Source organism: Apteryx mantelli, chromosome 12 (genome assembly GCF_036417845.1).
Source record: "Apteryx mantelli isolate bAptMan1 chromosome 12, bAptMan1.hap1, whole genome shotgun sequence".
NCBI lineage: Eukaryota > Metazoa > Chordata > Aves > Apterygiformes > Apterygidae > Apteryx > Apteryx mantelli.
In genome coordinates, this window is record NC_089989.1 from 21,013,353 (window position 1) to 21,037,541 (window position 24,189).

Below are 24,189 nucleotides of genomic sequence, written 5' to 3' on the forward strand. Positions count from 1 at the left end.
GCATTTAATGTCTGTGCCCTTACTTAACGGTCATCACTGCATCCTTTAAATGCCAGTTCACGATCGTGACTGATTTCTGAATTTTGTGAAGATGAATGGCGTGTTTCTTTGAAGCGCTATTAATGATCTATTTTGTCAGCCCACGGAGACACTGGGAATTGTAGTTTGTTCTCCTGTCAATAAATGGAAATGAACAGCTTCTTGAGTTCAACCAGCTACTTCACATTTCTTTGTTGTGTTAATCACAAAATCATTTAAAAATAAAAAATCTTGGTTGGGAGTTTTCTTCAGCCATTTTCACACTAGGCTCTGTTCTCTGCTGGTTTCTCTGGATTAGCAGAGCGCTGCGGGTATATCACAAGTTCTCTGGCTATTAAATCCAGGCATCTGGGTCCTGGCATCTGAAGCGAGGCCAGGATGACCGGCTCGCATAAAACCACCTTGTAAGCAGAGCTGTCCCCTCCTTGTGCTTTTTGGTTATGTGCCGCCTCTTATTGTCTAAAGAAAAATGACAGGTAGCTTCATGCTGATGACTTAGGTCAGCATTGCATAATTCTGAATCGTTGTTCCAGCTTTAAGCAGGATTGGCCCCTATGCAAAAGTCAGTGTTTTAACATGAGATGCTTTCAATAAACTTAGCTGAGCCAGTGTAAAAAAGTTTTGTGCATGTTCCTGTTCTACTTATAGCAGATGTATTTTCTTTAAGCTGCAGCCAGTTAAGAACAGGTTTCAGGTATACTGAAACAAAATGTTTAAATTGGTATGTACAAAAGGATTTGTTTTGATTTAAACAGATTTTGGAGACTTTAAATGCACTGGTCATTCTTCAGGGTCAATTGAGACAGTGATCAGAGCAGTCACAACCAGTGAAGTCTGAGTCAAACACAAATCAGACCAGAAGATGGCAGCCTTGATACACGCAAGGAACATGCAAAAGTTAAACACTTTTTCCAGAACTGACAAGAAAAAAATTACCTTCACTTAATTTGAAGCTGTACTGTCTTAGTAATATATAGATAAATTTTAACAAAATAATCACATTTTTGTTTTTGTCCTTTACTGTGTAATGCAAAAAGGTGAATTAAAAATGCACTTAAGTTTGTATCTGAATACTGGATTCAGCAGTTTGATCTGGTAATGATTTAAGACCAGGATTTTGAAATTCAGCACTCTTGTTCAGAAGTGGTTGTAGTAGTAAAAGGCTAGTAAGGTAACAGATGCTCACATCGTCACACGAGCGTCTGTAAGCTGCTCTGTGAACTAATAATCACTTTGTTTTTAGCTTTAAGATCAAGCTTTATTCAAGCTTAAATCTAAAAATACCTGAGCCTTGGTTTAGATGTCACTCCCTTCTTGTCCATATGGTATGCATGCATGTGCGTTGACATGGGAGATCGAACGCCTGCTACTTTGGGCTGAAAATTGGAGAAGTCTATACCAGACCTGGTAAATAAGCAAGGACTTCATAAGGAAGTACCCATCCCCCCCCCCCCCCCGAACTTGGTCTGTAGGATCTCGATTCTATGTTTCTGCTTCCATCAACATATGGAAATAGGCTCCAGAGCTCGCTTGAAATGTGCTCTGCCCCTATCAATAGGGTACTGTTGTCTGATGCCTTGATGTATGCTGCGGTAACTGAGGGCCCGCTTCTGTACCCTCTCCATTTCTGGCTACACAGATGTCTGATAGAGAGCTAATTCAGTGCTGGGTCATCCCTAAAACCAGTAGGATTCACCAGGAACGGCCCTGAGTTTGAGGGGTTGTACTGTGCTTTTCCATGGTAAGCAATCGGCTTCATTTCATGCAGAGCTGAGAGTTTAAAAAGTAAACTTTTCTTGGGATCCTGGTGATTAGGGAGGTGGATGGGCTCTCGCTACGCAAAGTCGAGGTTCCTTAGTCACAGTATTACCTGTCCTCTGTGTTTCTAGCCCTGTTTTCTTGGCACTCCCTGTAGCTCGTACCTTCCCGTGGGACCTGGCAGGAGCTTGTTTTTGTGGGGCCGTAGGCTGTATTGCTACAGTACCTAGGAACCCAGTTAACGCCGGAACTGTGTGTGCTGTGCTGTCCAGCCAGCACAAAGACCACCCTGAGGGAGCAGAGCCCGTGAGGCAGGGGAAGAAGTTGCGTATGTGTAACTGAAGTTTGGGCACCTGCGTAAGATACAGTCAACTAAAGCAGTGTGAAACTTAGCTGCCTTATGGTGATTGCTTTTATGCTTTCACCCTTACGGTAGCATGCGGAGCAGCTCGTTTTATCTATTAGTCGATGCAGGTAAAAGCATGCATGTAGACAGTTACTGCAGAGCAGCTCTGCAATGATATTTTCCATCCTGGATCACATAGTGGTAACTTGCTTACAACTTTGAGAAGTCAGAACTTTTCAGCAGATACTGTCTCAGTGCTAGAAGGCAGTGTATTAGGTCACACTGACGTTGCTTGAACAGATTTAGCTACCACAGAAAACTGAGGGTTGTTCATCATTTGCTTTCTTTTAACTTTTGCAGTGTTACCTAGAGGACACTGAAATGATTTAGAGCTGAATATAATAAATTTGAGATTTCTTTTCTGCACCCATCTATCCCAATTCTCTCTTTTTCTTTTTTTCCTTTGTTTTCTTTTAACCTTGTGGTCTAATAAGACAGGTGTGAAGTTAGTGGTGCATACTTTCCTTTAGAGACTTGTATTGACTGACATCAAAAGACTGCTTGAATTGTTATTGATAGTAAGGTACACATGTAGAAACAAATACGGTAACAAGTTGTAAGTTCAGGTGCACAGTGAAAATGTCACTGTTCAGTGTGATGTTGGCAGTCGCTGCTTACAGCTTTTTTAGCACCAGAAATGCCCTATGGAGCCAATCTGACAGAGGAACCTGGGTGACACAAGCTTTCACTTCCTTTCATAACGGCACAGTGTAATCACTTTTTTGTTCTTGTGCAGCCAGAGATTTCCTTGTAGCTCAAATTCAAATGGGAGGAACATCAAAGTTAATTTGAAACAAAATGCACCCCAAGTAGTCCGGGGGAAATAGAGCCATTACTTTGTAGCCACCCTTCTGGTGCCCAAACCGGAACAGCACAGATGTCAGGAAGCCACGCTGGGTTCTTTGTATCCCCTTGGTTGAATAGATTGTTTTCATCTGAGCCTTTTTAAAGTTTTCCTCCTGTCTCGATATTTTTAAGGAATGGAAAAATAATATAAGGACATGGAGTGTTATGAAGCATGAAGTTCTATAAATATTTATGCTGAACTATCAAAAAACTTGACAGTTCTTATTTTCCTGACATATTGGGGTCATTTGTTATTTTTGACCCCGAGAATTGAAGAGCACATGGAGTTGTATCTGTTTGTAATGACTCTGGGATATTGTTGTCTGGTAAACTTGTAAGAATGTAACAGGATAACAGACTTTATTACTTAGTCACTTTATGAATATGAAACTTAAACTTTGTACTATGTTATGGACAAATAATCGTTCAAGTTACCAGTAGCACTTAGGTATCTACAGTCTGGCAGTGAGTTTCTAAATTTAAGCTGTCTGTGGCACATGTGAATTTATGAGTTAGTGACTTAGTTTGCCACTTCAAACCTAGATATTTCACCTAGCTTACTCTTGATTTTTAAGTATTCAGTGATTACCTTTAATTCTAGAAACCAAATTCAGCATTGTATGTTCCTGAGCCCAGCACAGGATGGAATTGAAGAAGGCTAAAAATGTGGCAGATCTGTGTTATTTCCTGTGTTTTGCCACCAGTCCCAACACCATTTTAAGTAGCCCTGGGACCGACTGAAGACAAGCAGCTCTTCTTACTGCCCGTTTACCAGCCCTTAAATGCTTTTTTAGAGAGCTGAAAGGCTCATAACTCTCCCATGTTTCAGTGTCCTCATTCCTTAAAAGTGTGTGCACGCAACCTTAACCCTGATCTCAAATTGTAGTGACAGGTGAACATTTTAAAAACCAGATCTAACTTTTTCTGAAAAGCTAGAGCACATTTTTGTGGCATCCAGCAACAAACATCTTTCTTGCATAGTAAATACATTGAATAGAAAAGAGTCAATACAATCCTTCCTCTTCAATTGAAATCTGGTGTGGGTTTAAAGAGAAGCCTTGAATGTTTTGTGTGCGCTAACTGGAATGTCTCTTGGTGTTGGTCACTAGAGGGCACAATGGAACTATCTAGGAAATATGTTCGTTGGTCTCCAAGTCCTGATTCTCCCTTTTAGATCTGTATAGTTGAGGGAAAATTCCTGTGGCTGCCAAAAGAAAGGATGGCTTCTAAACTTTGATTTCATCAGTGATTTCATCACCCAAATCCATTTCTGCTTTGGAAGATAAAACTGAAGCATTAATTGCAAGACTATTTCCATTTTTCTGTTAGTACAACCTTGGGTTTAGAAAGCACAGAGCAAGTGCCTAAGTTTTAAGACCAACTTATAAGTACAGAAATTGTTTCCTGGTTTCTCAGATTTCTATACTTATAACAATCTCCTAATCTGTTAACTTTATGAAGAGCAAGGAAACAAAGGGAATTGCTGTCTGAATGTATGGCTCTTTTACAGGTTGCATGCCTCATACGGGTTCCATCTGAAGTCATCAAGCAAAGGGCCCAAGTTTCTCCTTCTTCTAGTACCTTTCGGATTCTCTCCCACACCTTATATCATGAGGTAAGATCAGAGCAAAATTTCAGATAAGTTAGTTGCTTCATTCTTCACGCTCAGTGCCGTACATGTCCAGAAACATTCCTACAGCTTAATCGTAATTCTGTTATGTCCCAGCACTTTTCCATCAATTCTCCTGTTGCTGAGAACAGCAAAGACGTGTTATGTTTAAGGAAGCCTAGCCCTTCTCCCACCAAACTCCTCTTATTCCTTTTATTATTTGGGACACGTTCATTTAAAATATAGGGATTTGGCTTTCCAGTTTCCAAAACTCTACTCAGATTTATGCAGATGGTGCTTGTCTGGAGCAACAGGACATTGAGTCCCTGTATCCTGAACTTGCTGAATGGTTTCCAGTTTTTGAAGCGTGCTTTGGTGGCACATCCGAAGGGCATTGTTTCAGAGGGGCTCTGTGGCAGCTCTGGAAATTAGTACTTTTCCAGTATCAGTAACTTTTGAAAAATAAGGGCTTTTGTCATCTTTTCAACAGTTATACTGTTCCTTCCTGTAGAACTTGTTTGCCACTGATTTTACTGTGTCTCACAAGGGGTGTTTTCAAATTGTATTCCATAAAAGAGAAAGTGGCTTTGGAAAACACTGGGGAAAAGTATTGTACATGTTTCCATGTACAAAAAATAGCAAAAAGGAAGAAATAATTCTTTAATGGTCAACTTGATTTTTATTTGTTTGCAGTGAAAACTATTGTGATAACTCTGCCCGAGAGGTTCCCTGGAATTTTTTCCTGTGGTTTGGTCATTCTGCTCTAAAATCTGCTGCTCTCCATGTTTGTGTGCTTTTCCCCTTCTTTCTAGCTGACCAAAGAACTGCAAGGTTTGCCAAACAGTGGAGAAACTGTCCTTGAAAATATTCCTCCTGATTTTATACACAGATGCATAAATGAACACAAAGTCCATTTAAAGTGTTTCAAATGTTATCACGTAGTTTAAAAAAAAAAATCTGTCTTGATAAAAAGCTCTGAATCAAAGCTAAGAAGCTAGACATATGCTCAAGCTGTCATCCTACATGTTCATTTTGCATGGGCTACTTAAGCAGATGAATAGTAGTTTCAAGTTATGCATGCATTTAGCAAGCAGAGTTAGAAATAATGTGTTTCTGTGCTTCCTTGCCTTTTTAATTTTAACTGTAAGGTGTATTTTCTTCTCCATGTGACTCCATAATTGATTGTTCTGAACAGTGGCTAAATGCTCTTTGAAATGAAGATAAAACCCTCTGGCATTGTAAATCATGGAATACAGTATATAGTGTTATAATCAATGTAGTCAATTTGTTAAAAGTTCAGGTCTGACTCTCAGTCAGTCTGTAATGCTTGCCTTGTGATCACCAATAAATTGTGGTCTTTGACAGACGAATTCCCTATAGCTGATGCTTTCTTTTGTTGGTTTACAGGGTATTCAAGGACTTTATCGGGGATATAAAAGCACAGTATTAAGAGAGGTAAAACAGTTTCTATCTTTTTTGAAATTGATTCCTTTCTCTTCACCTTGTTTGTATTTTCTAACGATATACAGAAGTTGTACAGTTGAGATCAATTGCTGTAACCATGTGCTTTAAATACTAGCCTATTTCATTCTAGGTTTAAGTTATCAGCCTGTAATTTAAACAGAATACTGATAATGTGCATTAAAAAACCTGATTCATGCAAAAAGTCATCTACTTTCCTGTCTCTCAGTTCTGTTGCTGCTAAGTCTTGAGGGGATGGAAATATGTGTATATTAACATGATGAAAATTATGAAATAAAGTACTGGAAATTTGCTCAAGTCTTGTGACTGCATCGCATGAGGTATGTATTCTAACAATGGTGAACTGCTGGCGTCACGCCAAGTTTGGCACAGACAGATTTAGGTGTTCTTTAAATACGTTTGTCAGCAGATGCCAAGAGATTATCTGTCATCTGTATATAGGGAGGATTGTGCTGGCTTTTTTTTTTTTTTTTTTAAGTGTGTGTGAAAGAAATGCATTTAGTTATCCAGCCTGTGGATGGGGTATGGCGTTGCTTAACCTAAATCGGAAGTACCTCACTGTTGGAAAGAACTGGAGCTAAATATGTTTTGGTCTGCATGGCAGAAAATAGTTCCTAAACTAAAAGCTCTTCATAAACATACTATGAATTTCAGCATTAGTGTCATGGAAATGTTTGATATTCTGTGTGGACTGAAGACAGATTATAAAAGGAGTGGAAAAACATTTCTGTTGGGTTTTGTGACCCTGGCTTGTTCCCACTGAGTTTTGCAGGTAAGCAGAGGGTCCGATCATGTTATCATTAGGTTATGGTACCGTCTTTGATATAGCTGTGGCTTTAGCCTTTTGCTTATCGTTGGTGCTCTTCTAAAGCAAATGGGACTGTGGCAACTGAGATCGGCCCAAGGGAATCTTGACGCAGGCCAACAGCCTTGGCATCTCTGACTTTTAGATCTTTAATATGGCATTTGTGCGGCTTCTTGAATTCTTGTTTCGCATATTGGGTTTCCTCTATGGCTTCCTTGAAAATTTCAGCTTTTTGGATATTCTGTTTAAATGTAAAACCTGTCCTAACATTAATGCTCCTGTAAAATGTATTTGATCTTCTCTGAACTGTTTCAGATTAACCAGTGCATGGAAAGATTTTTTTTTTTTCTTCCTTTAACATAGACTGAGGAACTCCCAATGCAAAACTTTGCTTCAGAATCAAACCCCAGGGGCTGTCATTTGACAAAGCAGAAGTTGAACCATGAGTATTTCAAATAAAGAGATGAGGCTTAATTCCTATGAAAACGTATTGGCTATTGTTCAGAAAGGGTTCTTCGCTTACTGTGCTCAACGTGATGTGCGTGGGTTTGTTCCCTTCTTGTATAACGCAACTGAGTAAATAGGTTTGGATCTTTGCCCCTTTTTTAAACGCAAGATCAGATCTGTTGGCTGTGTTGCCATTTTGATAATAATGCTAGTTGCAGGGGCTTTTTAAGCCCTTCATTCAATAGTTACTTGCTTTAAAAAGCCTTTCTTCACACTGTAAACTCTTTTTAGGACTGTTGTGTTAGCCAGCTCTTGTTACAATACAGGATAAAGATGGATATTACCTAAAATAAGAAATCCCAAATTTAGTGTTACTTAAAGTGCTGACAAATGACAATGCACTAGAGTTTATTTTAGAGGCTCTGAATATTTTAAAATTTAGTTATTTGTGCAGAAATGACACCTGCTTTTCTGAAACATAGCCCCCGCCATAGCTTCATCCTGTACTTATTTTCTGGCTCACTAAACACATGTTATTCACTCAGATTTCATTTGGAGACAGGCAAAAAAAAGGCCAACAAGTCATTTTGATTTCTCTGAGGGGTTCTGAATAAATGAATAAATTTAGATGTCATTGAATACAGATTTTGCATACTAACAGATAGATAAAACACATGGTTACAGCCGGGTGATATTCTCCTTAAAATTTGTTTTGACGTATGTCAGGATGGTAATTAATTTGCAGACCAAATTCATAGCACAGTGTGCGACCCAGCTGAGATAACTTTGTTTACTCAAAATGGCAGCACTTTGTTGGAAATTTAATTGGGGTCCTCTCCATTATGTATATTCATAAAAGATCCTTCAGAACTGATTTCAGTTGAAGTATTGCTTTTTGGGAGAATCTGTCCAATAGAATGAGAAATAAATGATTACCAAATGAAATGTGCTTTCTCTTCAAAATGAAACAAATCATAGCTGATGTTGAATTCACAAAGAGTTTTTTTTTTTTATCACCACGTTAAGACTTGCATTTTCTGACACTAAGTGTCGTAGAGCAATAATCCATTCGAGTAAGAAGAGCATATTGAACCTCCAGCTGGAACTGTTGTAAGCCTGACATTTAATCTTGTTATTTTTCCCTCTCTTTAAATGTACTTCTACCTTTAGGGAAAAATCTTTATTTTCAGATAAAAATCTGTGCTAGTTCATTATTGGACACATCCAGGTAGCTGTGTAGCATAGGTAGTCTGGTGCTTAATTCAAACTGAATTTTATGCTTATAGAGTTTGTTTGCATGCTTCAGTTCTTTGCTCACGGAAAATAATTTGTTTAGTTGCAGTGGAGTGGGTTTCTGGTTAGAGGGGCTTCAATGCATGATTTCTCATTTTTAAAAAAAAAAAAAAAAGGGGGGGATACTGGAAGAGGCAGTGAATAGAGTTCCTTTTAGGAAGTGATATTCTTGCACTAATGAAATACTTAAGCCAATACTTAAGAAAAGTTAATTTTAGCTGTTACTTAAAAACAAAGTTTTGCATATTGTGCCAAGCATATCTCAGTGCCTGAGCAGAGCTCTGCTTGCCAGTTGCTTGGACTTATGTGAAAATGAATCTGACTGTTTACAAAGGGAATGAGATCTTGAAATCTCTTCTTGCTCTCCTTTTCACCTTAGCACACACAGTAGGTCTTTTCAAGACAGCCTTATTCTGCTCTGTTTAATTTGCATTAGCCGCTTTGGTGCGAGGGAGTTGTTTAACCCTTCATTTTTGATTTTCCATTCTTTCACTTAGCTTCCCTATTTTCTCATCAATATGCTTTCTGCAAAGACGAATATTAGGAGAGGAAGAAGGTGGCTGAATACCTGCTTTTTGGAAGTATCTTTGAGTGAACCTCAGTGGAGAGATAAAACTGGTCAAGCTTAGAAGTCTTGGCTGTGACTTTTCTTCCCACCTTCTTTTTGATGCCTCCTCCCTTACAATCTCCATTGCCTGTTGGTCTTTACATCTTCCTTTGACATTGGCTACTCTGAACTAATGCTTAAAAACTAAAGGGAGGCAAGGAACAGCACATCTTCCTATTGGCAGTAGCAGCTTGAAAGAGACACCTGTGCTCCAAGAAGAAGGCTTTTGTGATAAAGCAAAAAGTAAGAGTCTGGTGGTTCTGAGGTTGCCGAATGAGACTTTGAATAAATGGCAGAAATCGGAGGCTGTGAAGAGATGTGGAATTCCCATGATATCATTTCCAAAGCAAATCCAAGTGACAATCATCCCTTCCTGTGATAGTAGTGCACCAGTGTACACCAGTGAGGAAACTGGGTCATGCTATTCAGAGCAGTCAATGGACAGGTAAAGTTATTCATCTTTTCCACAAGACAGAGGAGTTTGTAAAAATCTCTAGCCATCTTATAACAAGGCAGGAGTAGACTGTAAATTCACTGTAAATCCTCTAGAATTTCTTAATGGGAATGTAGTTCTTCTGCTGAGACCTTATATAAGCAAATGGAGCCAGATTTTTAATTCCTGCATAATTCATTTTATTAACTATGACCAAGTAGAACATCTGTTAAAATTCCATAATGTTAAGTTCATGGGAAAAAGAGAGAAACTCCTGAGTTCTCTTTGGAATTTTTCCATTTCCATTAACATTACAGGACTCTAACAGATGTCCTAAAGGGCATTATTATTAATGAGAAGACAACCCAGAAGAAAATGAAGTGCCTCGTCCAGTTTCACTGAGTACAATAGCTCGCTGTACAGTGAGTTAATTTACTCTCTGCAGGTCTGTGTGCAGGTTTCAGCTTCACAGCAGCAGTGCCACAGTTAGCTGCAAGTGTCCATTCTGTCGTGAATTACTGTAGAAGCGTTTGGAAGAAGTGGAGTTCTGAGTGGGTGTTTTGTGTGTTTTTAATCTAATTTGTCACTTCTAAAAATATCGCAGATGAACTGGGCCCGAGCCCAGAAGTAGGCTGAAAAGGGTAACTAAAATGAATATTAAACTCTTCTCTTAAAGAGGGCTGTCAGCTCTTTATGATTTGCAGATGACTTGAAAGGAGACTGAGAATTGCTTTCAAATGTCAGCCCTTGCTATACAGGTAGCCCTGGGTGAGCTAGTCCTCTGTATTACCCGGTAGATTTTTCAGAGGAAATTTAAGCTTTTTGCTTCTAATGGTCTCTTTTCAGGTAGTTGTAGCAATGCTGCATTACTTGTAGTGATGTTTCAGAGCCTGTTGCAGGATTCGAATGAAAACTGTTGATAAATCTGAGCCCACTCTTGCATAGCATGCTCTTGCCTTGTCTTTCAGGGAGACAGCCTAGCCAAGACTCAAAGGTGTGTATTTAAAGTAACTGAGAGATCTGGCAAACAAGTCTCAAGTGAGTCTCTGTGCTGAGCTTGGGAAAAGGGTGTCCTGAGGCACCCCGTGTAGCCCCAGGCTAGAAGTTACCAGTCCTGTGCCAGGGATGGGGGAAAGGAACAGATTTCCACACCTCGGTTTCTCGAATTCACACCTTGATGTCTTAACCAAACCGCTAATAGTGGTTTCTGGTGGTGCTGCGATGGGAATAGTCTATTTTACTGGGGGTCCTAACACTTTAAATTAGTACAGCTGTTTTCTTGCAGCGTATGCGAATCGGAGCCGTAAGTGGGCAAAGGCAGCCGCTACTATCTTCAGAAGAGTGCTCTCTATACTATATTTGTTTTGGGGAGGAGGAGAACAGCTAGTTAAGAATATGTTGTTGTTGCAGTACTGAGTGACGGCAGTGCTGTGACAAACAGGTAAGGAATTCAGGCCTTTCCCAATCTGGGAAAGCTAGGAAGTACTAATGTGTCGTGCGGAAGAGGTACTCCTGTGTGTATGCAGCAGAACTAGTATCCTTTTATAATGTGTGTACCAACAGGGAGAGAGAGGATGCACAGTGCATCCTTTGCAGAGGAAGAGGGAGCTGGCAGAAAGAAGACCAACCAACAAACCCTCCTAAATGACTTATTACCTAGGAGAAGGTGAGAAGCACTCTGCAGCAATTGGAAGCAAAATGGCTCTTAAAGGCACACCTGCTGCACTTTCCTAAATTTAAAAGGTCAATGCATAAAGGATGCTGAGAAGGGTTTGCATAAAAATGTGAGACCCAGCTGAGACATGTTAAAACATTGACTAAGGGATGGAGGGGATCTTTGAGGGTTGATCTCAATAGAAAGCAGTCTGCAAACAGGGAGCCTAGTTTGTTTATCTACTTGAGGTAGTTTTGTGTGCTTTTCTTTTGTTAGGACGTCTTTATATAAATATCCTGTTCTCCTAGCTGTTAAGCTTTTTTTTGCCTTTTTTTTGCCTTTTTTAATTTATGTTTGTGTTGCTGTAGGACAATGTTATTAAGACATTCTTTTACTTGCACAATTAAAACTTTGATCTTCTCTCATTTGCTGTGTATTACAAAGCAGATGTTGATAGAAATAGGCAAACAGGACACTAACACAGTGTTTGGAAAAATAAACATCCTCTTTAATGAAATATGTGCAGTATCTGTCTTTTGTTACCTTCTAGAAAACTGACCGGGATTTACTTTATTTTGCTGTTCTAGATAGGCTAGACTTAACCAGGAATTTGCTGGGCAGGGTCTGTAGGACTAGGATTTTTGACTACTAAAAAACTAGCACTTCTTAGACTTGGATATTTCCATACAGAACAGCAGCAGTCTCATGAAATGGATAGAAACTGTTTAACTAGTTAGTCCCTACCCTGTGGAAAATGTGCAGAAGTTATGTAACTTGATTAATAAGAGTAAGCTGGAAAAGTAAGTCTCTACTTTTCTCTCTCTCTTAACTGCATTCTTCTAACACCATTGTGTTTTGGAAAGTGTATCACTGAGATTATATCCTCTCTCTGGTAGAATACTTATATCTTTCTAGATTGTTATATGCAAGAGACTTTCATTTTGGAAGGTGCGTAAGTGTTAAAGGCAATCCCTGCAGGGTAAGAGCAGGGGACAACTGCGTGCTCTGGTGTAAGGGCTCAAGCACACTCTAGGAAAAAAAACTTTCTAGCTTATGACCTGGAACACTGATAAATGGACCAAAGGAATAAGTGTCCTTCACTGTTGTGGGTTATTCAGCACAGTCATTAGCATCTCCCTACAAACGCTAGGATAGGATTTGGAAATGAAAACTGAGATCTAAAAAGGCACTTGTAAATGACTTTTCAAGCCCACAAAATAACCCTGCTTTTTCTAATTTACCAGTGTTGGAAAATACACTTTGTGACATTCCTGAATGGCAAATAAACTGGCCAGGATAGATGGAAATGGAAAGCAAATTCTCTGTTGAAAAAATTTTGTGACAAGCATGTGCAATGATCTCAGATTTTCCAGTTGAACGCCCTTTCTTTTTCAGGCTAGGTGCAGTATCCATATATAGTGGTTAGAAGCAGAATGTAACCATCCTTTCTACCATTGATCTGCAGTTTACCAATGGACCATACAGTTATGTGGTTTGTCTGACATCAATGGATATCTGCAGGTGAAAAGAGCTTCATATGTGCAGAGCATTTCTTTATTTAAAAACTACAGCCTTGCATCTAGAGTCTGAACAGACAAACCACTTTGGAAACTAGGTACACCGAAAACAGTTTGTGATTTGGTAATGCAGACCCTTTGCAAATGAATGTGCATGCAAGTACAATCTTGCAGGAAGCATATTTTATTGCATGCTTGAAATAGAGATACTATTTCTATAACTCCTGTAAGTAGCTTGATTAAAACATCTTTGTAAGTGATGCTTTCTGCAGCATTCGTAGTGTAGGAATGTGTTTTGTGGGTCAGTAGCAACAGCACGGGCAAGAGCAAGGTGGGAAGAGGCATATGCGTAACTTGGATCTGTGTGTGTGTGTTTTCTTTTTATGCTGCCCCCCGCCCCCCAACCTAAGAACAAACAACTTTCTTTACATTGGTTGCCCTTGATTTTTACATGTTTAGCAACGGTTCGAATATCATGTTCCCCATGTTATCTCCAGTGGCAGCTGTTAATATGAATTTCCCCACTTTGTTTCCACACCTAAATAAAATTATAACAAAGGATCAGGAAGTGATTACAAATCCCTTATGAAGGAGAACACACAAAAAGGATCATTTTGCCTGATAAGAATGTGAGATTGTAATATGAGGGGGGACAAGCAACAAGAGATTCCTCATGGCAAAAGGAGGGGAAAGGGCTTAAAACTGTAGGTAGCAAGCAGAAGTGATCTTAAGGGATTTAAAAAAAAAAAAAGGTTAGCAAGTAGTCCCATTGGATGAGTAACATCTTTACAGCTTTGGAGCTTTCCAAGGAAAACTAAGGGTATTAGAAGTAATGGATTAACATAGTATCTTCGGTCATTGTAGTCCGATGGCATGACATTAAAGTCAGTAGGAGTTACTACACGTCTAGTGGGATTAAATTGTTGTGCCTATTTCTGTGAGATTTGGCTAGCTGTAACACTTGATACTGTTTAAAAGCAAAAAGAAAGAAGTAAACAAAAATTAGTGGAATTTTTGGCCGAGTGTTGGATTTTAGTTTTAATTCTGCAGCTACATTCCACTACAGGCCACTGTATTCTGTCTGTCTGCATTCTTTCTGTAGTTCTCAGTGGGAGACGAGATCTCCCGTCTCACTAAGTTGTATGGTAATCCTGCAGATGGCTGAAGAGTTGCCAGGCTATCTCTGGTGAAGACTCCATTTCATTTTGGGGTGAAACAATTTCTGTATGTCTGTGCTGAAGCAGGTAGTTGTCTAACCCCAAAAATATATGGGTGTGTCTGTTTATATAAAAACGGTGCAAAAGAGACGCATGCATAGACATTTAAAATGTGATATTGTTTTTAAGAATAGTAACATCCCTTGTCAAGGATCTTACACTCTCTAAGGTGAATAGTCCTGTGAATGTGTATGATTGGTCTGGAACAACAAGCAATTTAGCAGTATAGAGTTGTCTCTCAAGGATGAAATTCTTGCTTGAAATAGTCAAAAAGACTTTGACAATAGAAGACTTCCACAGCCAGAATCACACTGCTGTCAGTATTAATAGTCATTTTCTGTTTTTCAGTATTTTGCCTGTTATCTTATTTCTGTACATCTGCTAAGGAATAGAAGCACAATTTAAAAAAATCAGCAATACGAGATCAAAAACTTTTTCTCCAAATTCCTTGTATGATGTTATCTCAACAAGCAGTTCTGCTTTAATGCCAAGACTTTAGTTTCAGCGCTGGTCAAGAGAAGATGTACTTCTAATGCAGCTGAGAGCCTTTAGCACCTGCAAGCCCCTAGCAGTGAATTGAGGGAGGATTGTCATCTTGTTTTCTCTTCTATCAAAAGCACGACATTTTTGGATTCAGTAGCTTAAGACGGAGGCCTGAGGGCATTGACACGTGAGCTCTAGTGATTTGTTTGGATGAGTCCCCTCTTCTCTGCTGGGAGGTTAGCACCTCTGTAACTTAAATCAAAGTGGCACTGAAGCAGTGGGCTTTGAACTGCAGTAGCCGAGGACCTGGTATATCCTGGCTTCTGCAGGTTCTGATACAGGGTGAAGAACCTCTGGCAGTGGAGTGAAGCAGACAGCTGGGGAGAAACACCTCTTAAATCATCCCAGCATCAGTTCTAGGAATTTGTCATCCATACCCTCAATATCAGAAGTGCTGATCCACACGTATCCATAATAACATGCCTGTCAGTGGTGCTCATGTTGGTGGGATCCTTGGCATTTGAATTACTGTTTGTGCAAACTTTTCTTTTGGCAGTAGCAATCATGATTTCCCACCTTGTAGGTACAACAGCAAAATTGGAGGGATGTGGCTAAAGCATGCAGAAGAGAGGAGACTGATTTTAATCTAGAGTGCTGCTGTTGAAACTGTGGCTTCATTTGAGCAAAAATAATTCTACCCATCCCCAACATGTCATTAGATTTTATTTATTTTTATATGTGTACATAATACTTGCTCTATTTGTTCATATCTATCTATATAGCTATTATCTGTTTTTATTTAAATATAAAAAAACAAGTATTAGGCTTCTACTGAGAAATATGAAACTAAAAACTTGAATCTGAAAGCCAAAGATTATGGATGAAGGTGTGGAAAAGAAACCAGATCTGCAGCAGAGAGCTTATATAATTTATCACAGTTATGGTAATGTTTTAGAAATATGGCCAGAGAGACCTGTGACAGTCCGCAATGAGAACAGTTCTTGCAAGTGCTTAACGCAGATCGCACTTGAATTTTGTGGAAAGACTAGTTTATTAATAATCTTCCAGGAAGCAGGGCTTGATTCCACTGGTTTGAGTGTAGCAGAAATGAGCCCCAACACAGAAAATGCTGAAAGTCATACCAAGCTTCAGAACATCTTAAGGGCTAGATTCAGCAAGTTTTAGTTAAACAAGTTATTTCTTTTACTCTATTAGCTTGTTTAAGGGGGAATCGTGGGAGTGCAGTAGCAATCAATATTTGTAGTACTTTTTGGCAGGTTAAGGGACGAGACAATAACTCTCGGTAAGGGCACCTTTGTTTCTGTTAAAAAGGTTGGAGCACAGTGGCTTTTTCTCTGTTTCTTCCTTGCTATGGCATGTTGAATTTAGTGCTACAAGCTGTCATACGCTAGAGGGCACACAATGCCTGCGCTTTCTGTAGTGCCGACTTGAAGAAATGCTTATCGCCAGGGATCTACTTTTAGGATGACCTGCAGATCTTGAAATTGGCTTTGCTTTCATCCTGCCCCTCAACTAAGCCGCAAAGGAAACATAAAACTTGAAGCGCTACTCACTTCAAGTTTTATGTTGCTCTGGGGAGTAGTCCCATTGAATTTCCTGGGACTAACTTGTGCGAGTAAATGGAGTGAGATTTTAGTTTGAGAACAACCTTATGGATTCTTTTTTTTTTTTTAACTTTGATTAGACTTTCATTTGATGTGAATTGATTGAATAAGGTCTCTAGGCCTGTAGCACTCCACATGTGTTCTAGCCCGGTGGAATAACGCTACAGTCCTGTTATACAACAGGAACAGAAAAAAGTCTCACCAAGATCTATCCTCTCCTGAGCCATCCTATTCGATCATAAAGAAGGGAAGGGAGGTTGGAGGATCATGACACATTCATTAGTGTCCATGCTGAGACTCCACAGGCTATTTATTAACCTGTTTTAAGTTTTACTTCAGCATCGGTTTTTGCCAAGATTCTGAATTTGTTTGGCTTACCTGTTTTTAAGAAAAATACAATAAATGTTATCATATGTTTTGAGTTAACCCCCATGTGTTTTGCACCATAGTTTGAGAATACCATTGGAAAATGAGCAGTTCTAAGAAACCAAATCTTCTTAAAGATAGAGAGGGACCTTTCTGCCAATGTAAAATTAAATAAAAAAAATATATACATACATACATTTTTGGTAGTAAATGCTGCTTTCTGTGTCCAGGGTCACCATGGTGATCAGCTGCAGTCGCTCCTTGAGAGAGCAAGTGGTTAGAAACTCAGTCTCGTGCAAGACAGCAGAGGATCACAGGTGTTGGTGGAATATGGGGAAGTATGAGCAAAACTTGCTCGTAATCTGGACCTGTGTCGCATTCGGGGCCCTCCTATTTAGGTAGCTCTGGTGGTGAAGAGCAGTTTGGCTGAGGAGCAATTTGTGTACGTTCCTACTAGGAGAAAGGACTCCCTAGTTTTTCCCAGGGCTCAGGAGACAGGTTGGCTTTGTTTTTTGGGGGGAGCGAAAAGCTGGCAGTGGAAGGGGAGAGCTGTCACTCATACCCAGCTGGAGATGCGCATGGGGGCTGGAGCCGCTGGCTGGGGTGGTAACGCCAGCCCTCAGGTTCGACTGCCCTAGCTCTAATCTCACCGGAGCAGAACCCCTGGGCTATAAGCTTTGTTTACATGATTTTCATTATTTTTACAGAATGTAGGCAAAGCAGGCCTGGTGTGTATGCTGTAGCTGGAAATAGTGTTATTAAAACAGGCTCTTATCTCACTTTTATTTTTCTGTTAATTTTATAGAAGCAATAAAGTGAAAGCTCCGCAAATTTTCTTTTTATTGAGATTGTGTTCTTGCTTTTTCAAAGCCAGCAGGCTTGGTTACAACAAAGTAGAGCTTGGCCTGAATGCTTTGGCATCACGCTGCAGATGCAGCGATCCTCAGATCACTCTGCCAGATCTGGCTGTTCCAGCCTTGAACCTTTCCCGGCTAAAGACTGCTAGCGATGCACAATAGGTTACATATAAGAATTTCTGTCATGAGTAAACTGAGGCTTCTCCATGCTCTTTCAGACAAAACAAACCCAAAAGAGAGAGAAAGAAACACAAGCCATGATACTGCCCCTGCTTTCCATGGGAGGATAGCCAGTACACTGTATTCTGCAATTGTTTGATATCACAGTGTCTCCCCCTTTAGAAAGGGAAGAGCAGTTAAAGAAATAACCTCCCTCTGAGGTATGTGCATATTATTATTTATTGTGAGATGTATGGATATTTGCTCCCTTCTTGCTTTCGTTGGTATGAAATTCTAAAGTGCAAGGTGACATTTTAGGAGTCTTATGAGATATAAGAGCATGAGGCACTTGACTCAATGATGTCTTGCTGACTTCAGTAAACAGAATGCCAATTGCAGCACAATTTGGCCCAGTATAATTTTGCCACTGGCTGCATACCTCACAGGTTTTGGGAAGATTCACCCCCTCCCTCCCCCCCCCCCCCCCAGCATTTTGCCTTCTGGCCTGTACAGCTGTGCTGCTGGTATGCTTTCTATTTCTGGAAATGACCCATGCGGTTAGGTCAGTTTGTTTTAGCCTTGCTCCTTGTTGCTGAAGTAGAATAGCACATTTCCCCTAACTGCATGAAAGCCAGGGTAGACATTCTTGATAAATATGATTAGTGGGCCTCTTTGCTTTGCACTGCAGCTGAAGGCTTCCTGAGAGTCAATGTCACCTGGGGTACAGCTCCCTAACTAGCCTTTACATAGAAAGTATGCCTCAGATTCAATTATGCTGTTAAAGATATTTTTATTCACAGTTTTTGCTACAGTTTTTGCAATTGAAATATGGTAATAAATTCTAAAGAAGTAATGTCAGGAAGAAAAGCAATCTGTAAATAATCCCCCCTGTCTGTTATCTAGAAGTTGGTTGGTTACATTTCCTGTGACTGAACACAAGTCTAGGGTTAGTGAGGTGTTTAAATAAGTTACCCTGGTCAGCATAAATGGTAGTGGCTTACAGTTGATTGCAACGTGTCAGTACACAGAATATGTTCATAGGTTACCGTTATGCTTATTTCCAGTGGCATGGCTAAATATGGTATTCATAGAATTTGATAGAAAGTATCTCATGTTGTCACTTTTGTCAGAAAGAGAAACAAATGAAGTATCATGTTGTCTTGATGAAAAATATTGTCCAGAGATCCCAGATGTCCAAAAAGAAAGCACTGATGTGAGTGATAGTAAAGTAAAATTTGTGATTTGCATCAAGGACCGTTCAGCTAGCACATGTCCGAGTGTTACTGAACACCTACATTAGCGAGGGCACTTTGTGAATTCTCTGTAAAAAACAGAGGCCAGACTTCTGCCCTGCTGGTGGGAATAGCTGGCCGCAGCCCAGGCTGGATCCAGCTAGGCTTTCCTGGTGACTGCTATGCAATTGTAATTGCAGGCCTCCTGAAAGGAGCACATCAGCATGCTCAATAATTGAGTACAAGTCTTAATGGCAAATAATCCTCTTGAATTTTTTTTTTTTCCTCCTACTGCAATCAAAGGAGAGCTTTGTTAAGGCATTAACTAACAAATTAGTTGTTAAATACTGGTAATAATCTATTTCCTATAGATTGCTTTTTAATTACACCCTAAGCTGTGCAATTCTAGAAATTGCTTCTTTGTGGCAAACCAATGTTTGTGGACGTTTCCCACCACTGTAGCTAATTGGCAAAAACCTCACTTTTTAAAGCCTTTGCTGATATCAGACCATACTTGGCTTATGTTTTCCTGTCTGCAGGAGAAGTGCTTTCTCAATTTTTTTTTTCCTCTGTTACTAATATTTTAATCTTACTGTGTTATTTTCTGCTGTGAAACTGTAGTTTTAGTTTTACTTCAATACACGATATATAAGTTCTCATTAGATTTTAGACAGCATGGATACTTTCCACTTAAATGTTACAAGGAAGAAGTTTTCCTATGAGGAGGAGAGAATTGACCTCTTTATTTTTATACGTACTGCTTAATGCAAATGAGTATTTATTTTGCTAATTTGTGTCTCAGCCACCATTTAGAAGACTAAATGATCTTTGTTTTGGGGCTGTGTGTGAATTTTTGTATATTCATTGCCTTTTCTCCCTTGATTTCAGTATAGTCTATACCTCTTCCAATATATCATTCTCCTTCCTTTCAAACTTGACTCTTCTATAAAGGAACACAGCCATCAAAATTGGCAAGCGTTAAGCATGATAATTAGTTCAATATACTGACCAATTTTGTGAGTTACGAGTTCAAAGCAACATATGGACATGGATGAAATCAGATTTTGGCATTTCTCACTTAGATTGTTTCAGGACACTGCTGGAGCTTCTTTGATCTGTAAATAACAACTGCAGTTCAGTGCCTTACTTAAAATACATCAAACACGTTCATGACTTTTGTTTGTAGATAGAGACCTCATTTCTACTTATAGTTTTGAGTCAGATAAATAGTTATTCATGTTTTGAGATTTCATAGAGAAAGCTACCAAAGATAGTTCTTTTCATTCTTGATGTTTTAATAGATGCAGCAGACAGTTCCTTCTGTGCCTTAATGTGCACCCCAGAGTATTTAAACAGATGTTGGATGAAGTCAGAAGCAGCTATCTCCTTTATTGCAGTTCCTCTACAACTTGATGGAATTGGTGTCTTCCTTTACTCTTTTCAGCAGTGTAAAACATGTGAACCATCGGTTTTTCACTGCACCATTCAGTAACTTATTTCACTAACTCCTTTCCCTGCTCTAGCTCGCACATAGCAGCCTTTTTCTCAGTTCTAAACTTTAATGGTTTTAACTGTGATGTGCCACCTAGCAGACACCAGCTTGAGATAACCAGATAGTCCCTATTTGTTACTTACAGCTCTTTAACATGGTTTTTTGCAGGTGCTAAACTAGTTCAATAAGCAATATTTGCCTTTCCACAGTTGATTAAATGCCCTGCATCTGTTTTTTCAGGTAGCTATGAAAGGGCTATTTGATTTTTGGGAAGAAAAGACTGTGGAGAATTATGGGTCCTTGGTGTTTTACCATCATCTTTCTAGCTGGGTAATTCCATTGCTTCTAATTTAACTTCCACCATTTTGGTTAGAAATGTTTTTCCTAATCCGGTGTTCAACTGTAGTGCAATGTCAGTTTTTTCTGCTGTTGCTGTGTTTTGTTTTTGTCCCGCAAATCCTCTGCATAGTTCGCTGTGTGGTTACCAGAGTTCTACACAAACCATTAAGAGATGTTTTCATAATGCTTTCAGGTCTACTTCAATCAAGTTTTTATCCTATGTAACTCCAAATCTAGCTCTGTGCCCAGTGAAAATTCACTGCAAAAACAAAACAAAAACATAAGCTTGTAACTCAGCTGAAGGATGAGCTTCTTCTGTAAGGAATCCCTTCCCTCTTCAGTTTATAGTGCCTTGATAAGAAGCCAAATACCTCACACTTGGTACGGCATTTATTTCTGTGTGTGGCAGATGAGAAAACCCAAGTAGGAATGTTAGACTTGCCCGACTGGATCAGACCCACGTTCCCTTTGGTCCACTGTGCTGTCTCTCCTTGGGGCCAGATGTTAACTGCCCAGGGAAGTCTGATGTTAGGAAAGGTGTCCTACTCTGTTTCAAGCTCACAACTGACGGCTGCTGAAAGGCCTTCCTCAGTGATTCCTTGTTAGTATGAGCACTCTCAACAGAAATGATGTTAAAAGCAGGTACTAAAAATCCCAAACTTTTACATTAATCTTTTTAAATGAATGCAGCTGGCTCATAGATTGCTTATGCCAATGATTGATTTTTTGCAGCAACTGATATTTATTTTCTGGGACAATGGATGACTTGAGGTTGATCCTTCCTACATATTTCCCCTTTATCTTTCCCCTCAAGCCGCTCCCCTCCCTTTCCCTTTTTTATTTGTGTTCTCCCTCACAAAACATCATATTATACAGATATAAATTTTAATCTTTGTGGGCCAAGTTTTCCTGCTGACTTCCATGTCAGCAGAACTATGCGCTAACAAGCTGGGGCACAGCCGGAGAGCACACGTCTTCCAAACCCACGGGGCAGAGGATTCCTCAGGGTGCCTGCCTGACTCTCCTTCAACTTCATTGCAAGGTCCTTCAGACATTGCAGTTCATTGTCTGAAAAGTAATAACCGGAAGAGTGGCTAGCACAGCTATGGGCAGAAAAAACATTTCAGAAAGATGTTTCACGTTGAGAATTCTTGGCAACTTTGGAACAACTTCATCTCACACCTGCTATGCTTGGCAGTGGATTTTGCTTCCATGTCATGGAAAAAAATCCAGCCGTACACATCCAAAGAACCCTGAGGTGTGGAGATATAGTGTGGTATGACAGAAAGACTTGACATCAAAATGTAGCTGAAGCTGTCATGAAAAAGAAAACAACTGAACCGGACAAGGGAAAGCTGAGGTGTGGCACCAGCAAGAATGCTGAGGTGGGCTGAAGGAACTGCTGCTCTTGGTATTGTGTCAGATCTTGTGTTTAGCGCCAGACTTAGTCAAAAATTGGCATTCGGAGATAGAGTTCTCAACTTATTTTGTGCTTTTTTTCTCTCCATTGGCTTTCTTTTGGAAGCAATGCACTTGCTCTTTCATGGACAGCTGAACATTTTTATTGTGTACTCTGGCTGGCTGCAAGGCCTTGTATTTTGCAAAGGGATCACCCTGCAGTAAAGGAGTGCATAACACATGATTTTCAAAGTGAGAAGTGTCTTTTGGTGCTTTCAGGCTGTATGGGGTTTGTTCCCCCCCCCCCATCTAATTTTTATGGTGGTTGCCCCTCGTAAAAGCCTTTAGCTTCTGTACTAGCTTTTAAAAATATGTAGGGGATACTTCTGTAGAGACCTTCGTTCTGTTGTTAATTCTTTCAGAAGTCTTGGTAGACTCTGCATTTTCCAAAAGAAATGACATGATTCAGTAAAATGCAACTCTTCAGCTTTGGCTTGGCTAGCTCACCACACTGAGATACTTCATTTTTGTTTTGCTCAGCTGCCTTTTTGAGCTGAGGATTCTGGCGTGACTGGCTGGAAAGAGAAGGGCTCACTGGGATTGGGACTGACTTGGCTAGGATGGTATGATGAAGAGCAAAAGGACAATGAGGACCTTCTGAGAAGGTAAAGGGCTGCCTCTGTGAGGGCTCTGGGATTAAACTTTCTCAGCAATATTTTGTACACTAATATCTGAAGTTGCGGAGATTTGGTAAAATTGGATTCTGAAGCATATTAGTCCTCTTTCAGTTGTCTCCAGCCCTTGTGTCAAAACAATATCCATCAAATCATACTTTATGCATTTTTTAGTCATGCTTTGGTTTTCTTATTTCTTTACCCTTTTTGATGATCTGAAATATATGTATATATTTATATATACTATATATGTTCTCAATTAGTGCTAACACTTCCTCTTAAAGTATTCAGTAGGAATTTTGTTTCAGATTCGCAGCTCTTTCTCTCCAATGCTCTTTATTGTTTTTTTCACTTTGGTTGTAAGTCTTGGTGTGTGTTTATTTGGTTCATCTTGATTTCTGTGTAGTTGAGAGATGCTTATCCTGGATATCTAATAGTACTAACAGTTATTTTTAGAACATGTAGTTTCTGAAAGAATGAAATTACAAACCAGAACCAGGAATTTCTGTGGCAGGTCAGGCACTTCTGGCCTCAAATGTTGACTGGAAGAAGAATAAAGCTCATGCTGCCTCTATAAATCACTGAAGTGTTCCTTTCCTTGATGTTATGATATATGTCATATACTCAGCAGAGAGACAATATCAATATGTCTGGTGGTGTGCTGAATTATGTTCTGTGGACAAACTTGGATGTTATTTCGTCTTCTCACTATGCTTTTTACAATTCACATCTCACAAACTGCTGTGACTATGTAAAATATGAGCTGTCTTTAAAAATACAGAAGTGTGTCTCCATCTAAAGCCTATGGAAAAAAATTTCTGGGAAGTAAAATAGATGGTATGGTGCTGTTTCAAACACCAGGCAACAAAGGAGCCCGTGTGTATTTGCTTTCATTCCCATACTTTTGAGGGCCTATTTCATGATTGTTGATGCTTCATTCAGGATTTTAGGAGTGCACTTGAATAAGGCAGTGTAGTTGTGTGATTTGAGGCTGGTAAAACCTCAGTGGTTTGTGAGCACAGTGGCTGGGAACAAACTCACCTTGCCTAGATGTTCCACATGCCCATGAAGAAGAGAAAAAAGCAACAATTTGGATAAGGAAGAAATACTTAAAAATAAATGTTTGGGATCAGCAAGCCATGGGGAGAGAACTCTGCCAGAGATCCTAAAGGCCCTGTTGTGTTCAGTATGGTGAAAGGCAAGATGCAACAAATCTTTGGTGTATACTTAGTACTTTATTTTACTTCAAAGTATCTGACTCGATTGGAATTTATCCGGCCAGTAACTTAACCTCTGACTGACCCTGGCAATGGTACAGCATTACAAATGTAGTCTTCAAGGAAGGATGAACAATTTTTTTAAGCCACTGGGCACAAACAAAAGCTTCAAAATCGGGCAAGAATACCTCCTTGTTCCACTGCTTCATCACCCTTCGTGCCCTAGGATGTATT

At 39.6% G+C, this 24,189-nt stretch overlaps 1 protein-coding gene across 5 annotated transcripts in view; it reads left to right on the forward strand.

Annotated features, from left to right (window-relative positions):
* Positions 1-24,189, forward strand: part of SLC25A26 (solute carrier family 25 member 26) — a 99,634-nt gene that overhangs the window by 17,363 nt on the left and 58,082 nt on the right. For 4 of the 5 annotated variants that reach the window (XR_001294335.2, XR_001294336.2, XR_010885398.1 and 1 more), the window contains exons 4-5: positions 4,560-4,664; positions 6,066-6,113. The exons of the other annotated variant lie outside the window; for it this stretch is intronic. Coding sequence is in view for 1 of the 4 variants with exons in the window: in XM_013954896.2 (XP_013810350.2) it covers positions 4,560-4,664; positions 6,066-6,113 (153 nt within the window). In the remaining 3 variants the exon portion in view is untranslated. The remainder of the gene's footprint in view (positions 1-4,559; positions 4,665-6,065; positions 6,114-24,189) is intronic. 5 annotated transcript variants of the gene reach the window in all.